At 33.9% G+C, this 18,511-nt stretch overlaps 2 protein-coding genes across 3 annotated transcripts; one reads left to right on the forward strand and one right to left on the reverse strand.

The window, feature by feature from the left end:
* The first annotated feature begins 208 nt into the window (after positions 1-208).
* On the forward strand, positions 209-11,559 carry LOC109789190 (uncharacterized). Its single transcript, XM_083071301.1, has 19 exons — positions 209-372; positions 703-815; positions 958-1,033; positions 1,122-1,264; positions 1,507-1,677; positions 3,080-3,287; positions 3,478-3,563; positions 3,719-3,950; positions 4,107-4,230; positions 4,565-4,701; positions 6,992-7,100; positions 7,816-7,858; positions 8,339-8,501; positions 8,759-8,829; positions 8,925-9,018; positions 9,561-9,830; positions 9,923-10,132; positions 10,699-11,094; positions 11,204-11,559. Exons 1-19 carry the CDS (start codon positions 346-348, stop codon positions 11,327-11,329), a joined length of 2,799 nt encoding a protein of 932 aa, XP_082927427.1. The 5' UTR covers positions 209-345; the 3' UTR covers positions 11,330-11,559.
* A 2,147-nt stretch (positions 11,560-13,706) lies between these two features.
* On the reverse strand, positions 13,707-17,122 carry LOC109789178 (calcium uniporter protein 1, mitochondrial). 2 transcript variants are annotated; one of them, XM_020348077.3, is made up of 3 exons: positions 16,852-17,122; positions 16,063-16,681; positions 13,707-14,367 (listed from the first exon to the last, which is right to left on the reverse strand). In XM_020348077.3, exons 2-3 carry the CDS (start codon positions 16,552-16,554, stop codon positions 13,882-13,884), a joined length of 978 nt encoding a protein of 325 aa, XP_020203666.1. In that variant the 5' UTR covers positions 16,555-16,681; positions 16,852-17,122; the 3' UTR covers positions 13,707-13,881. The 2 variants fall into 2 exon arrangements, with proteins under 2 accessions (XP_020203666.1, XP_020203664.1); XM_020348075.3 differs by having other exon boundaries at positions 16,063-16,739.
* Positions 17,123-18,511: the final 1,389 nt, after the last annotated feature.

Here is an 18,511-nt window from a genome sequence, read left to right on the forward strand (position 1 = left end):
AATAGCAAATTGAAAGTTGAAGATATAAAATTAGGATTTTTTTTAAAAAAAACTATAATATTTTATAATTTTTTTAAAAAAAATAAAGAGGTGTACTTATATAAAAAGGAAGTGTATATATCATGAGCCTAATAATTTTTCTCAACTCAAGCCCTACTGCCTCTTGAGGATACATGTGGCTTCAAGCCCAGCCCTTGTGAAGCTCAGGCCCATAGTGAGGCCCAGAACTCTGTGTTTCCGGTCGAATTGGCGGGAGTAGAGTATCAGCGTACTCCCCTACCCATTGCAGTACTTTAGTGGCTTTGAACGTTGTGACCTTACGCTTCTCTTCCTCCTCTCGCCACCATGCACTCTATTTCCTCCGTTCTCAAGGTAACCCTAATCAATCTCTTTTGCCTATCAACTTCGTTTTTCTCTTTCATAAAAAAATGAAGAAGATAATTGGTTGCGCAATGCTGTTAACTCCGGTTTCGTAGCTTCCTTTTATTTGTTGTAAGAAAACTTCAATACCCACGTTCCAGTTTTCAATTTCGTTGGTGGGGTTGAAAAAAGTTTTGTTTTTGTTGCTTCCTCAGTAGAAAAAAAAATGGAATGTGCAATGGAAAAAGTTGTTGAGTTGCCCCATCAATATTGTGAATGATTTGTTAGCGGTTTTGAGTGTTATGATTGTTGGATGCTGATGTGTTTGTTGCTGTTATACAGAAATACTTTGGGTTTTCGGATTTTCGGCCTTATCAGAGGGAAGTTATTGAGAAAATTATTGAGAAAAGGGATTGTTTGGTGGTCATGGCTACTGGTAGTGGGAAGTCCTTGTGGTAAAAAGCGTCATTGTCCCTTTTTACTTTTTCTCACTATCTTCTTCTTCTTTTTTTTTTTTTTTTTTTTTTTGCCTCTTCCTGAGGTTAATTGCCTAAATTGGAGAGTTCAAAGTGAAAGTGTGTATTTCTTTTTTAACAGCTATCAGGTACCTCCCTTGGTTGTTAATAAGACTGGGATAGTTGTGAGCCCTCTGATATCGTTGATGCAAGACCAGGTGAAATGATCAATTCTTCCGAATGGGTCTTCTTGTTTACATGTCTATGCTCTCAATGCCTATATATTCAAATTATTATCTGAAACAGGTGATGGCTTTGAAACAACGGGGCATCAGAGCTGAATATCTTGGAAGCGCTCAGAAGGATTCCACTGTGCACTCTAAAGCTGAACGTGGTCAGTTTGACATTCTGTTCATGACTCCTGAGAAGGCATGCTCAGTTTCTACTAGGTATTGGATTAAACATGTGTAAACTTCAGCTGTGTAAATCATGACCTTATTTTGAGTACATTACGAACATTGTATAGCTTGTTGATAAATTGAAGTGTCATGGAACTATTCTAGAAGTTATAAGACTAGTGCACTTTATTGGTTTTAATTATCTTGTTAATATCTGGAGGAAATGGATCACCAATCTTAGTCCATACTATGTCTTGTTTAATTATGACCTACTGTTAAATTCAATCTTGTAGTTTCTGGTCCAACTTACTAAAGGCTGGAATTAGTCTTTTTGCTGTTGACGAAGCCCATTGTATATCGGAATGGGGACATGATTTTAGGGTGGAGTACAAGCATCTAGACAAGTTACGTGGGGTTTTGCTAGATGTTCCTTTTGTTGGTCTAACTGCAACTGCTACTGAAAAGTAAGCATCTTTTAATCTGGCTGTTAGTGAAGCATATATTTGCTGTACTTCTTAATTATTCTGATACAAATTTTGTGCCTCCTTTATCTTGTATAGATTTTCCTTTTCAACTGTTCATTGACTAATTTGATTTTAGTGGCAAGTCAGTGTCATTATCATGGTTTTTACATTTACATGTTTTGCTAGCATTGGATTCAAACCTCAGTCCATTGCAGCCTTCTATCTGCCTGCCTGTCTCTCCATTTCTCTTTTGTGTGTGTCTTTCACTTCCACAAATAACAGTGAAGGTAAATGCTGGAGAATAATAGAATTACAAAATCAAGTTAGTTCAATTTATGAAGACTAACCAGAAACTCAATATTTTAATATTTTATTATTTCATAAAATAATCATAAACTGATAAACATGCCTCCCATTTCTTCATGCATGTTTTTGCTTGGAAGTTTCCAATTATGTCTTCATCAGCTCCTCCCTCCCACATTTTGTTATAGTTTTTTAGAATAATGTCTTCAGTTATAAGCCTCATTTCTGAATGAGATTATGAGTGGGGGACAAATTTTGAAGCTGTTGGATTAAACAGATATGGGGGAAGAGTAGTAGATTGAAATCCTAGTCTTAGTTTTACTAACTGTAAATATTTGTCTAGCAGACAATCAAGACACATGTGGAATTAGGAAAAGAAGAAGGATAGTGGTAGTTAGTTAGGGACAATATGGTAGGGAAGGAGAGCCAGGACTTGAATGTATTGGGGTTGGAGACTAGTGCTTCTGTTATCCAGCACTGATTTGTATTTTCCTCTCTGAACTGGAATTTTGTTATCCAATTGATAGATTTCCAGAGATAGAGGACTTTTCTTAATAAACATCTCCTGATCCAGTTCTATTAGAAGCCTATTGGGTTACTTTAGTTTTAAAAATGTTTCTGTTTGTGGAAAAAATAAATTACCAGCTTTTGGAGTTATTGAAACACCTCTGCAGAATCCTAACTTGCTTCTGATGAACACAGTTTTGAGGATAGGGGAGGGCTGCTTAAGGTTTCGTTGTAACATATAATTTATTTGATTTATATCTTAACTGGTACAACAATTCCGTCAGTACTTCCAAAACGGTGTACTTCTGGTAGTTGTTTTCTCTTTCTTTCTTTGGTACAATATCTTTTCATTAAGAGGAAAGGTTTTTGTTACTTTTGTTGAACACTATTCTGAACATTGCTACAAGAATGGATAAGAATTTATTGATATTTCTACTTTGCAAATTTAATTAATGAATTTATATGATGCTTCTTTATATTACACTGTTGTACTTCTTGGTTCTTTTAGTTATTACTTATTAGTATACCCTAACTTTATTCAGTCAAATGAGATAAACATACTGTCATATTAATTTATGTGCTCTACTGCCAGGGTTCGATTTGACATCACCAGTTCTCTTAAGATGAAGAATCCTTATATTATGGTTGGTTCATTTGACCGCCCAAATCTTTTCTATGGTGTCAAACTACTTAACCGTGGACAATCTTTTATTGATGAGCTTGTGCAAGAAATTTCAAAAGAAGTTGCTAGTGGTGGTTCAACTATAATTTACTGCACAACAATCAAAGATGTGGAGCAGGTAATGTTCTAGAAATGTTACAAATGAATCCCAAAGTAGTGTTGTGATTTCATATCATTACTGACCATTTGAAACTTGCATTCAGTTAATTTTCCATCTTGTTTGCATTTTTCACTGTCTAAATTATGTCTGTCTGTATTGACTATAGCCTTTTCTTGTTTTAATTTTTCCTTGATATTATTTTAAATAGATATTCAGGTCATTTTCCGAAGCAGGCATTGAAGCAGGAATGTACCATGGCCAAATGAATGGAAAAGCTCGAGAGGAGTCTCATAGGTGAATATTCTTTCTTATTGTAGAACATGAAATGGAATTTCACCTCTGATATTGTGAAGGTGGAGCATGCTCCTTCCCTCACTCCTGTTCTCTCTCTAATGTTGAAGATACTTCAATGCTTTTTAAACCTAACTGAACTGTGCTATTTTATTCAGATTATTTGTTAGAGATGAACTGCAAATCATGGTGGCTACCGTTGCCTTTGGCATGGGCATAGATAAACCTAACATAAGACAAGTGATTCACTATGGTTGCCCTAAGAGTCTAGAGTCCTACTACCAGGAAAGTGGACGATGTGGTAGAGATGGTATAGCTTCTGTTTGTTGGCTCTATTACACAAGAAGTGACTTTGCAAAGGGAGACTTTTATTGTGGAGATTTAAAATCAGTATGTATATTTGTATTTATCAGAGAAAAAAAATATATAGCTAAGCTAATGATTTTTTGTGGTTAAATGAGCATTGGAGTTGCTGACTTCTTGCATATTTTCCCCAGACAAGTTATCCCTGTTCTCTTAATAGTATGTGAATCTCCAATGCACCAGGAAAACCAAAGAAAAGCTGTTATGGAGTCATTGCTGGCTGCCGAACGCTATTGTGTGCAGACAACTTGCAGAAGAAAGTTCTTGCTTGAATACTTTGGGGAAAAAGTTTCAGCTGACAGATGCGGTTTGTCTTTCACTTGGTTGCTTTACTACAATTGTCCACTTGTAAAGTTAGAGCTTAAGTTAATAACCAGACATTGTTATTTCAATGCCTTTACTGAATGAGGGTAATAGTATGTTTATAATCCTAATACTCCCCCTCAAGGTGGATCATGTATGTCATATGCACCCAAGCTTGTTACAAATAAAGTCAAATCTAGGCTATTATAGGAACTTGCTAAATATATCAGCTAACTGAACAGGTTGACAAAACCAGTGATAATCTTGCCTTAAACTCATTTTTCTTGTTTAGTTTACTCTAATTTTCTGTTTTCTTTTTAATGATATGTGCCTTGTAGGGAACTGCGATAATTGCAAAGTCACAAAGAAAGAGCGTGACATGTCAAAAGAAGCGTTTCTTCTAATGGCTTGCATTCATTCATGCAGGGGCCATTGGGGCCTTAATATGCCCATTGATGTTTTGCGAGGGTCACGAGTAAGTTCAAAATCAAAACTAGGAAACATTTTAGTTTCATTTATAAGGAATTCATTCACTTTTTGAGTTATTGTTTGGTAGCATTAGTGTCTTGTTCTTTTATTTATCATGCACTCCCCAATCCCCATTTTATCTATTGCCATGATTATTATCCTTGAGTTTCTACTAAAATTTTTTTTTCTGTGGTTACTGTCACTTGTTTACAATAAGTAGATTCTTAATTTTTTATTGTCGCCTTTCTGAGTTGGTTTTTACATTTAGGTTGTTTAGCTTTTTCAGCCTTACTTGATAGTTATGGTTTATTTTACTTATTGTCCTTCTTGAGTATGGTTATGTCTGTCTATTTTCATCTAGTTTAGCATCAATAGGTGTTTTAGAAAAAGAATTGAAATTATACATAGAGGTCAAATTTGGGTATAATATTTTAATAATGAAGCTGCAGAAGTCAGTTTGCTGCCCTAATTAAGAACTGATTGATGGGAGAAAATTTGGGATTTTATTGTCATGATAGGTCTAAGGATGGGAGATTAACTAGGTCTACAGAATTGAAAAGAGTATTCAAGTGATGATTTTGAGTTTCTAACACTGATTGACAATCATGAACTTTACAGTTGCATAAAGAAGAAAAGAAAGCACCATTGCATCTTTCATCCACTGATGGAAGTTTGATTTCGGATGCTCTAAATTTAGATTCTTTAACTAACCATGGTCATGACTTAATAATATGATCCTAAAAGTGTTCAAATATAATGAAGATTACATTTATTCTATTGCACAAAAGACACTCCTTTGCTTGTAGTCACAAGGTTGCTATGTAAAGAGCTATAAACCCTGTATTTCAAGTTTTCAACTAATTATTGGTGTCAATCATTGAAGCCTTACTGCATATTGACTCAGATTTAGCATGGTAAATGAATATATTCATCCTTGAGTACCCAAACAGATTTTGAATGTAGCAATTTTTCACCTTTTTACTGCCTCTGGTTAATGCATTGCTTTAAAAGTACCTTCTACTTGATATACTCTAAAAGTATAAGTATCATTTAGGTTTTCATTTATCATTAAGGTTATCAAAAAACCGTTATAACGGTATGGCGGGGCGGTTTTGGGCCTCGCCGCCATTCGCCATCCGCAAAATGGAGTTTTGTGGCATCGTCCGCCATTTCTGCCGTGGCAGCCGCCATTTCCGTTTTGACCCATAACGCTATAAAGGTGATAGCGGGCATAACGGGTTTGGGGCCAGTTTTGGGCTTCAAACTAGGCCCAACAAGTATGCCCTAACGGTTTTAGGGTTCAAGAATGAGAAGCTACGCCAGCCACCCACCCAAACGCAGCTCATCTACCTTTAAGCCGTCTCCGGTGACGTCCCTCCGCCATCGCCCACCACTCGCCGGTCACCTCTCCGACCAGCGACCTGAACCGCGGTGGTCCACGACTCCAATGACCTGAACCACAACGCGCACATGAACAGGACCTACGAAATTCAAAACCACCTTTGATCACCGTCGTTCACCGTCGCCCACCACCCCTTGGTCACATTTCTGGCCGGCAACCTGAATCATGGTGGTCTTGCACTCCGGCGAATAACTCCAGCGAGCAACTCCAGCAAGTTAAAACCTCAGTTTTTTTTTCTCCAGTTTTAATCCTCCTTCTTCCTTTACTTTTTCCTACTCCTTTGAGTCCTTTCTTAATTTTTAATGAGCTGGTTGCTGCGTCTGCAACAAGAATTTTTTTTAATCTTAATTCTTCTACTAATTGGGTCAATTTAAATTTATATTTTTTTTTATATAAATTCTAAACTAATATTGAGTTCCTATTTTATTATTGTTCCTATTTTATGAAGAGAATGATTACATTGAGGAAGAGGAAGAGAATGATGATGAGGAGGAGGATGATTAGATTAGCAAAATGCTTCTTGTACTTTTGTTTTTCTGTGTTTTTTTATTGTGTTTTAATCAATTATGTTAAGAGACTTAATGAATTATGGTATTGTTGTTATGATATTTTAGTATTTAAGTTGATATTATGTTGCTTTTAATTTAGTTTTGTTACTTGTTATTTATTGTTTTGCTGTTTTCTTTGTATATAATATATAAAAATATTATTATTATTATTTTTTTTTTTTTGCCTGCCATAGGCCGCCATGGCATCCGCCATAGAGTTATAAAGGATTTTTGGCCTCATCGCCATAGACCGTTATCCGTCATCAATAACCTTGATTTAACCTTTATCATTGCCATTAATTATGTCCTTCCAACTACTTATAGTTGTATTTGCTTGTGACTTGTAGGCCAAGAAAATTCTTCAAGTTCAGTTTGACAAGCTTCCACTTCATGGACTGGGGAAAAATTATCCAGCAAATTGGTGGAAAGCACTTGGACATCAATTGATTTTTCAAGGTATTTTGAGAGGAAATAATTTTCCTAGTTACAGTCATGACTTACGATCAAATAGTTCTGTCAATTGACATTCTTGCTTCAGGGATAGTTTGAATTCTGTAGAGCAATTGCATTTGCTGTTGCTCTGTCTGAGTTGCCTCTGTCTTTCTTGGGAATTTGAATTATTAGAAGGCAGTTTTAACTTTGTACATTGTGTGCTGTATAAATTATTTCATTGGGTTGAGAAAATGAATTCAAGTTTGCCACTTTCTGTTAAATTTTACTACCTTGTTGGCTTGTTCGCTAACTCTTGTAGTAATTTTCAAAATCTTGGGCATGATTGGATTGCCACTTTCTATTTTTTTTGTCTGATTACCTGAGTGAATTTTTTATAATGGCAAGAGACCACTTTATTTTCAATCAACCCACAGAGGGTGTGGGTTCCCTTCTTGCTTCAACCAGAGCTTTTGTGACCTAGTAGCAGTATCAACATACATCTATTCTAAGGGAAAAAGAACGTTTGAAATATAATTAGCATTTTCTTTAGTTTTCCTACATAATCAATTCTTCATGCATTTCTTTATTTAGTAACTGTAGTTCATTTCTTGCTGCAGTATACTTACATTTGAAATACTTCACAATTTGCATAAAAAAATGAGACTTTATTTTATACCATAACTTCAATTAAAAGAAAAAATCTAGATGCAATTTATAGTTGACTCCTAATGTTCTACAGGTTATTTGAAGGAGATTGTTAGTGACACGTACAGAACTATAAGGTAGATTCTTCAAGTTATTTAGTAGATTGCAGTAGTTATTTGAAGTCTATGGATGTTCAAAATCTGTAACCAGAAGATAGAATGAAAAAAGTATTTATTGCACTGAAATCTTCCTGGAACAATGACTCCTCGAGAAGGAAAGAATTACACTGAATTATGATAGGGATTTCAAGAGTCCCTCCTCTCCAACACGATTCTAACAACTCCCAAAATCTGCCTTATTCCCTTCCAACTCTCTGTTTATTCTCCCCCTGTCTACTATTAATGTTATGTTTCCCTCGTCCATCACCTCACCTAGTTTGTTAACAGAGCTGAGCTTCTCTAATTTGGGCCTCTTATTTGTTCTATTGTAAACTTTCATAATTGGGGGCTTAACAATGTCAAATCCCATCTACTATGCAACTTTTGAGTTTCAGTATTTTAGCATGTTTCGCAACTGAAGCTATAATTAGACATAAACTTTGTTCTCTCATGAATCAGTGTTAGCTCAAAAGGAGAGCAATTTTTGGCCTCTTCTAGACCAGATTATCAACCTCCCTTGGTTTTGACATTGACTTCTGAAATGCTTGGAGAAGAAGATAATGGAAACACACAAGAAGAATTCAAAACTTTATCCACTTCTGAATCAGAGAGATTTTCAGAGGTTGGTAATGAAGTAGTCTTATCTTTATTCAACTTCTTTTCTCTCTTTCTTTTCTTCTAATTCTCAATGAAGCTTCTTGGATAAGTGTTGACAATTATATGTAGATGTAAGATAAATAAGTCGATTATTAAAATAAAAAGTTAAACAGCAATCTTATTGTTTTCAAATTGTTGTTTATAAGAGACATAGCCACATGTATTTATTTCCTTGATACATTTCATCTGTTAATTTTAAATGTGTTGTACTTCTCTACTCAGGCTGAGGGACAGCTCTACCAAATGCTTTTGGAAGAAAGATTGAAGCTTGCAAGAAGTGTTGGAACAGCTCCGTATGGTTTTATTTTTTAATACTTTGAAGGCTGTCTATTCTTTTAGTTTATCTAATCCATAGTTTCTTCATAAAGCTATTATACTTTCCTTGTAGATATGCTCTATGTGGTGATCAAACAATCAGGAAAATTGCTTTGGCAAGACCGTCCACTAAAGCCAGATTAGCAAACATTGATGGTGTGAATCAGGTAGCTCTTCAGTGTTTTAAAGATATCTGCAATCTGGACCAGCTCTGCTGGTTCAAGAAGAATAAGCAGGAACCAGTTGAATGGCAGTAGAGTTTAACTTAATTTGGGAAACTCATCAAAATAGCTTTAGTAAACATAAATTATTTATTACTTTCCTACATTGGTTTTTACTTTATTATTTAATTCTTTAATGATTCACTTTTTTCCCTTTATTTTTGCTGAAAGTTCTTGATTTACTCAATTTTCAATCCTGATGTATTCCTGAACTTATTTTCTTTCTTATTTTCATTCAGCTATATATAATTTGATAGACTTCCCTCCACTGATGCATTTTGTTATCTTTTATTTTTTCTAATAAAAGCCAAATCTATTTTAATAAAAAAACATTATTTGGCATACTATCTGATTCTGGGTTGTTTTGAAATTAATATGATGATTATGACTTCTTTCCTGGACTACATGTGTCTTCACGTAACTTGAGCATTTTTTTTTCATTTACTTCTCTGTTTTTTGAAATACTAACATTAAACAACTTTCTACAGCACCTAGTAACGAGATATGGAGATCATTTTCTTCAAGTTATTCAGAAACTGTCACAAGGATTAAACCTATCATTGGATGGGAAAGCAACTTCGCAAACTATTGAAGGAAGGAAAGTATCTCCAATAACCAAAAAAACCAAGTTGACATCAGTAAAGTTGATATCAACAGAGTTGACATCGACAAAGTTGACATCATCAAGATTGACACCAGCAAAGTTAGAAGCATGGAAAATGTGGCATGAAGATGGTCGTTCTATTCAGGAGATTGCTGTATGTCATAAGAGTCTGTTGTCAGTAGTAAATATCTGTGCTTCACATGTTTCACTGTATAATCTCTTTCTCTCCTATCCTTGTAATCTCAGAACTCTCCAGGTAGATCAGCTCCTATAAAAGAACAAACTGTTGCTGATTATCTGCTGGAAGCTGCTCAAGAAGGATTAGCTTTTGATTGGGTTAGATTCAGCGAGATGATAGGACTGACAGTAGAGATCATATCAGAAATTCAAAGTGCTATTTCAAAAGTTGGATCTACAGATAAGCTGAAGCCTATAAAAAATGAATTGCCAGAAGAAGTGAGTTCAAATTTCCTACCTTCATGATTTGAGTACATATAGGTATTGATGCAAATATATGGTCCAACATATTTCAATCTATAGCTCTATACTCCTTGACTTCAACTTTATGATTTTAGATTTATTACATGTACTTTTTTGTTCTTGAAAATGCTGCTAACTTGTACATATTTGGTTCTTTGGTTTTGAGATCATTGACTCATGCATAGTTATATGGTTATCCATTGACCAATGAGAGTGGATACAAGGTTACATTAGCAATAGGTAAGTGTACAAAGCATTTGTAATGCTAGATTTGTGTGGCCAGGTTTCAGAAACTTTTACCATCCTGATGCTATTTTTCCTTCATGTAAAGTTCTTGTTACGTTGTAAATATTACTCATTAACCACTGAAATGTGAGTGTCCCAAAACAATGAGAACATCCAAAGGTAAATTTTCCATGAAACAGATGTAGTGTAAGTGGTTAACCAAAAAAGGAGGAGCTTAAGTATCATATGTAGCTTCTGGCTCGTGAACTGCTTATCACTTCCATGAGCTTGAGATTGAGTAAGTTTTCTTGGTGCAGATAACTTATCAGCACATCAAGACTTATTTGTCAATGCGAAACTGTGGAATAACCCTCGAAGCAGTTCAATCTGAAAATCAGCAGACTGGGGAAGATGATGAACCTGCACATAATGCTTCAAATTTGTCAGATCCTACTTTAAATACGTGCCACGTGGAAAGCCATTGTGAAGACAACATTTCTGCCAAAAGTTCAACAGAAAAAGGCGACTTAGAAATCAATGAGGTACCTACTCTATCTGTCAATGGTTCTGAGGTACAGAAGCTTCCATTAGCCAATGAGAGGGAATTCCCAAACAAACGACAAAAAGTCGGTGAAACAAAGGAAGCGAATTCAACTAAATTAAAGGCTACAGAGAGTTCTGTTGTAGAGTGGTTGAAGAACCTTAATGAAGGGGTTAGTGAGGACTTTTTTATGTTTCTGGCAAAGCTTTATCATATCTATCTATATGTTTTGCTCTGTGATTATTATAATTATAAGAAAATGTGTTGTTTACTGGTTTCAGGCTACATTGAGCGATGTTTTGGAGCACTTTAATGGATCCAGTGAAGATTCCGTGATTGAACTGCTAAATTGCCTTGAGTGTGACTTTTCAATATATAGGAAAGGCAACATGTATAGGGTTATGTAAAAATGTTGATGCATGCTTGTAAAAAACAATTTATTTCAATGGTCTATTGCATTTTTACTAAAATGTTAGCTGCAAATGGGGAATGAACAAGTTATTGCATGATCCAAATCTGGAAGGAAAATTAATTTCTTTTGGGGGAATAGCCAGTGTCTTGAATCATCTTAATGTTAGGGATTATTTTTCAGTATTTATTTGAGGGGATATTTATATCAAAAGGAGGATTATAATTGTTATTTTTAATGTTATTTTACACACAATTCCACAATAGTAAAATATTATTCGCTTTAAATGTAAGTCTTCACAATATTGGTTGTTGTCAAATCCATATTTTTATCATGTTATTTCACACATTTCACAATAGTAAGATATTATTCGCATTAGGTTTAAATTCTTACGAATTTGTTTTTGGTCATTTCTCAACTATTGATGCATATGTTTTATTAGTTATTTTTTCTTCTTCTTATTTTATTGATGTGGGACTTTATTTATATCTCAATAATCTTCTCAAATAAGAAACAATTTCTTATTCAACAAAATTTGTCTTTATGTATCATTTTATTGGTTGTCATCGAATTCATATTCCTATCATGTTATTTTAAACACAACTTCACAATACTATGAAATTATCTGTTTTAGGATTAAGTTCTCACGATTTTAGTTTTGGTCATTTTTCAAAAGATTTTTTGACCATCGAAGAATGTATGTGTTTTATAAATTATTTCTTTTCTTGATTTTATTGATGTGAAACTTTATTTGTATTCCAATACTTAATTTGATAAGGAGGATAGAAATGAGTGAGAAAAATAAAAGAGAGAAATAAATAAGGAATAAGAATAAATTTTGGATTGTCTAGTTTGAGATAAATAGAAGAGAAATTGAAGAAAAATAATATTGTGAAGTTATTTAGTTTAAAAGGAGCTAGAAGAAATAAATTATAATAAATTGTAAATTTCACTTATGCCTTTATGAATTAGACTAATGTCATAACATATATTTAATGAGTTAATTACCTATACACTGTCAGTGTAAAGTTTTTTTATACTGGTAACTAATTATATCTTTTAATTGTGTCATGTCATTGTTAAAATTAAATGTGTTTATAGTGACATGACATAATTAAAAGATATAATTGGTTGCTTGTATAAAAAAAATTTTACATTGATATTTTATAGATGATTAACTCATATTTAATTGATTGATGTGAAGTGCAGTGTGTGAATGTCATAATTTAATACATTTTAAAAAATTTAATTGGGTTACATGACAATGGAGTGACCAAGAATTGTGGGTAGCCGCACACGATGAATTAAAACGTAGATTTAATTGAATCATTCAAATGATAGTAAGGTGTTGGAACATGATTTAATTGATTATTGCTAAGCTTTTATCGATTAAAGTGGCACTTCAAGCGGCATTGATTCGTTGCATTGTTTAGCAATTGTATACATTTTTTAATCGATTAAATATTAACTCCGGATTAAAACAAATTTAATTGAATAGTTATATCACTTAATTAATTAAAAAGGCCTCTTCAAGGTTCAATTAAATTAAGTCGATTATAAAACATTTAGGCAATCAAATGGTAGACGGGTTCAATTAAATTTGGTATGAGCAACGAAAATAAAATGTGGACCCACTAATATTTCTGACCAAATAAATTAATTTCATCTTTCATCAATTTCTGCCCTATAAACAGTGCAAAGTCACATTACATAAAAGAAAAATTATAAGTCATAATTTTTAAATGCTTGTTTAATAAATTTCATTATGAGAATCAACATTACAAATTCTATCATAAACATTGAAATAAATCTAAATATTTTTACAAAATTAACTTAAAAAATGGATTAAAATAAGTTTCAGAAAACCTTAATGTAATCAATTTTAGTAAATTTAAACAAACTTCATAAAAACTCTTAAAGGACTTGAGCTTTGCTCATGTGGCTTATCCAAGTATCTCTTTACCACGAATTTTCAATTAGCGATTTTCTTCTTCGGGACCAGCTGAGATATATATACCAAAAGTTACAACCAAAGTGTGGAAACAAATTGCTCTGAAAAAGTGGAATCAAAACGCACCAGCAACAATATGAAAGCTCACTGTCAAAAACATTTCGTACATTCTAATATGTTAGTAAACTTTCATACATTCTAATCCACTTGCTCTTCCAATGTACAAAATTAAAAACTAACAAAGATGAAACCGAAATACGTGTGTATCAAGCAAACAACAAATTAAAAGAATCATTAGCGTCGGTCTATAAGTAAAAAAATTAAGATAGTATAAACAAATTTGTAAATTCGAACATTTTTGTTGTCTTTATAATATTTACTACTGATAAAAAAAAAACAAAAAACAAAAAAAAACAACAACAAATGGAAAAGAACGAAAAATCTTTATGCATTGTCAAGAAAATTAAGGGCATAAGTTTATATTCAAGAAGCCAAAACTATAGTTAGTTTAATCTTCTCCCCTCAAACATTAAAACAAGGGGAACATTGTAACTATAATATATTAGAAAAAGAATAGAATTTTAAACCACCTGAAAATTTTAGTCTCTATGTAAAGCATCATCAAGATCCAATTCCACCCCTATGCGATTTTTCAAAACAGTTGTAGCATGTAAAGGAGTTTTGCACTTGCACTGGAGCTCCTTGAATCTCTCAATGTCAAAATTATTCCTCTTGCACAGCTTCCTCTGCCTTGAAAGAAAGAGCCTCTTCATCAAGTCTTGATAAGTAGGGTCTCTTGAAGTTAGTAAAAAGTAGGCATAGCCTATAACCAACCCTGTGGTTGTGGTAAAAAAGGCAATTGGTTCCATCACATCCCATGAAAATTCCCAGAATGTTAGCCGGAAGAAGAAGCCGACGGTAACCACACCAAATCCTAGTCCAGACCAGAGGATGCGCCGCACCTGCTTATGCGCCAACACATCGATTTCCTCTTTCTTCTCCTGCAGTTTCTTTAACTCCTCTCGCATAGGGTCGTTGTCAGCAGTCAGTGCCAGTGGAACGGCTCTTCGAACCAGATCAACCACCTAAAGAAGAGAACATTGCCAAACAACAGAAACAGAATCAATGAATTTAGAACCTATCCATGATAAAACATAAAATTGAATTGCATATTACTTTCTAAACTCTACATGTCTGTTTTGAAACTGTTTCCTCAAGAGGTTCATAACTTCATATCATCAACAAAATGTTGGTTCAGCAGATAAGATATATCCAAACATACTGAGCTTGCACCAAACCAGGCAGATACCTGGCAAATAGATGGTAGGCATCCAAACACACCATAGAGAATTGAATGTAAAATCTTAAAATTGAAGCAGCCACAAAGATATTGTTTTCTACTGTCAAACCACGAAGTTCTGCAATGGTTTTATTTTGAAGCATAGTAGCCAGTTCAAACAAAAATAACAGTTCAACATCAAAGCAGGTTTGAGACATGGTAAGCCATGACAAGCAGTGCACTTGAAACATAACTAATTAGCTATACTTAACAACATCGTGAACACTATTCCCATTTATGCCTCGTTAGCCCATGTTTTAGCCTCAAACCAGTAAAATTATTCAAATGAATAATCTACACAGACTATTGGTAAATAATCATTGGAATTTTTAGCAAAGGGCAAGAGAAGCGTAGGCTTTGATATGTGTCTCAGAACCTCACATAAAAAGACTAAACTAAAATATTGCACACTAGTACTAGCAGAATCGATTATAAGGTCTCCATAGAGGAAGGGGATGTCTATTTTTACCATTAATATTCTCCTCCACTGACAGAAACATGTGTGGCAATATATAACAGCTAACGAACTTAAAAATTACAATGTTAATATTTCACAACCAAAAACAAGATTCTCTGAAAACATACATGGCTAATAGATAGCAAAGCTGAGGTTAAGTAAAGACTGCAATCAAGCAGGGATGACACAGGAAGTTTGTAAATATCATATTTTCATATTTGTCAAGCAATCGAAGATATCTATCATGAGTTCATGACATGTGTCAATGAAAAAAAAGATTGGGCCTAAAATGGTGATGTCAATGAGATGCAATGAAATAAATTGGAGCTACAGAGGTGTTGACAGCTAAAGTTCTCAGTTTCTAAATTCACTTTGTTCTCCTTTCTAGCTCAGAAAAAACCTGTAGCAGTACCAAGACTTGATCAGCTCTACTTCTTTCGATTACAGTGAAAGAGAAAAGGGCACAAAGCATGAAAGTAAGAAAATTCAAATCCGGATCATTAATTGATAGAAGAAAAGAAATGACTCCCATCCACCACGGTGTTAAACCAAAGGGCAATTCATGAAATTATTTCAGGTTGAATATGGAGTGTGCTAAAGTGTATATGCAATAATGCAAGATAAACTGAAGACTCACAAGCAAAACCACAAGAGTCTCCAACAGGCTACAGGATTATAACTCAAAAGGGTGATGCTACAAAAAGTCACAACCCATCCAAACTTTTTCTTTACAAATCCATAAATAATCCTACCAATCAACATTTCCCTATATGTTTAAAGAGAAATACAAGTACAACACATGGCTCAGGGAGGACCCGCACAGTAAAAAGCAGTAAAAGAGGCACTAATTGACATCTCAAGCAACTGCGGCAAGTAATATACTGTAATATACTTAGATCCAGTCATACTTTTCGTGAGCCCCACAAGCATAAATTAAGTTCTTACGCCAGCATAAACGTAAACAATTCAAATACAAAACCTCACCTTATCAGGATGCAAATACACTTTATCCCTGAAGAGGAGAACAACCCCAGCCTCATCAAGAACCTTGGCAAACGCTGCAGCCTCCGCGGGATTCCGTGCAATTCCCATGTTCTCACATGCCTCAAGAAGCTCAGAGTAACAAATAACTTCCTTCCCTTCCATACCAAGCTTCACCTTGAGTGACTCCACATTCACCAACCTCATAAGCTTCTTGGCTTCAGAGAATGATATAGAATCGTCTGTTCCAATCCCATTACCATCTCCAGTGGAAGTTGTCATACCCCTCTTGAAATGGTTCATCACAACAGATAAAGGTGTCACTGTCACCCCTCCAACCCTTCTTCCACCACACATCACTTCAACAACACCCTTCAGCAAAGGAGGATCCAAAGGATGAAGCTTTTCCCCATACCCGTGACTAACATTAACAACTGCAGATACCCTTTGCCTCAAAAAACCGCCACCGCCACCCCACCACCACCTACCCCACATTTTCCAAAAACCCAGATAAAAAAAATCGAAACTTTGCGAAAAAAAAAAGAAAAAAAAAAAACTGTATCACCGAAAATCAACACTGCCCAGAAAAGCTGAAAATCATAGAGATCCAAAACCCTCTCATCTGAAACATTCAAAACCCGTTATTGGTCACTGAAATCGGTGCTCAAAAGCAGCAACTTCTGTAAAAGGAACATGATTGAATAGTTTAATGTAACAAAATATTAGGGAAAAAAAAAAAAAAAGAAGAAAAGAATCTTTGTGTGTGCATTTGGTTTAATAGAAAACATTTACCTTAAAAAAAATGATGAAAGAGAAAGAGGAAAGGTTCATAGGAGGCGAATGTAGAAGTTGACGGAGTTGCGAGCCAGAACAATTCCGTTACTTGGTCGTGTGTTCCGACGTTGTTGTCATCAAAGGTTTTAACGGCGATAGGTATTAGGGGAGCTTTGGTGTTTGAGATTTGTGTGGGCCCCGCGGAGGAATTGGCATTGACAGTTGACAGTGCGCACCATATACACTCAGTTGAGTTGTGTCATATGATATGCCTTTACGTTTTCTTTTACATTGCGGGCAACGTCTTTTTTCCAAACCAGTAATGGATTTTTGTTTTATGTACCTTCATATCCTTTCAAATTTGGAGAAGTTTCTCAATTCTCACTTTTAAAATTTGTATTTTTAGTTTATGTAATTTTATTGGAAAAAATATATATATATATGTTAGTCTTTTTTTTCACTGAATTTGGTCCCTTGTTATTATTCTGTCGCATCGCATATGTTTCTTCTGCTAATATCTTTTATTAGTGAAAATATATATTAAATTAATTAATATTACATAATTATCACAGTTAATTATGTTATTAGTAATTTTGATAGAATAAAATAGGATTTTATTTTTAATTTATAAAAAAAAACAATTTTAAGGACTGAAATAATAATAAATTATATTTTAAGGTTAAAAATATGAGTTTTAAATTTGAGAAAAATATTTTTTAAATTTGGAAGACTAAAAATATAGCTATAAATTTTTTAATAAATTACATATATTCTCCAACAAAAATAATATAATATTTTCTCTACTCTTGTTACAAGCAACAATATACAACTAAAATTAGTTTAATGGTTAGAAAAAAGGAGTTCAAATAATATAAGTACGAGGACTTAGATTTGGTTTTCATTATTACCATTTTTGTAATCTATCATAATAATAAAGAGGACAATTACCACTATGCTCTTCTCTGCATCTATTATAGGAGTTTTGCAATTCATTAAATATAACAAATTCACTCATTTTGCTGAACCTCAATTTCAATAATTTAGGATTTACAATTCTAAGCTTGTAATCAAAATCGACGAAAAAATTAAAGATGATTGAGACAAACAAATTGAACTATAGAAAATCTTATGAAACTCAACAACAACCTTTTATTTTAACTATAGCACTTATAACCAAACACATTTAAAATAATGCATATTAAAAACTTGCACGTTTCCTACGGTAGTAATGCTAGTTAGATGAAGTAAGAAGAGCAAACAGATGGAACACTGGTATTTTTATATTGGTTTGCATCAGCCATCGAGACTATATCCAATTCTCAATCTAACTAAATTGAGTTTCACTATCTTTAAATAAAGATACAAGTATTCTTTTAATAAGTCACTTCTAGTTTAACCCTAAGTATTCTTTGACTTACCTCTTAAGCAACTATCCAAGTATTCTTTTAACAACAAGCCTCTCCAACTAAGTATTCTTTTACGAACAAGCTCTCCAGGCTCAATCTTATAACAGTGGTTATAAAGGTTACTCAAATGTTGTGTCGTCTCACTTAGATGTTATACAACTAATTAGTATCTCTTTATTTCTTGTACTTTGATCTTTTGATATAGTAGTTCGGGAAAGATGATCGTTACAACATTTTGAGTTTAACTCATAAGATTGTTTTGTTTGTCTTCA

This window comes from Cajanus cajan, chromosome 3 (genome assembly GCF_000230855.2).
Source record: "Cajanus cajan strain Asha chromosome 3, NIPB_CcT2T_4, whole genome shotgun sequence".
NCBI classification, from domain to species: domain Eukaryota; kingdom Viridiplantae; phylum Streptophyta; class Magnoliopsida; order Fabales; family Fabaceae; genus Cajanus; species Cajanus cajan.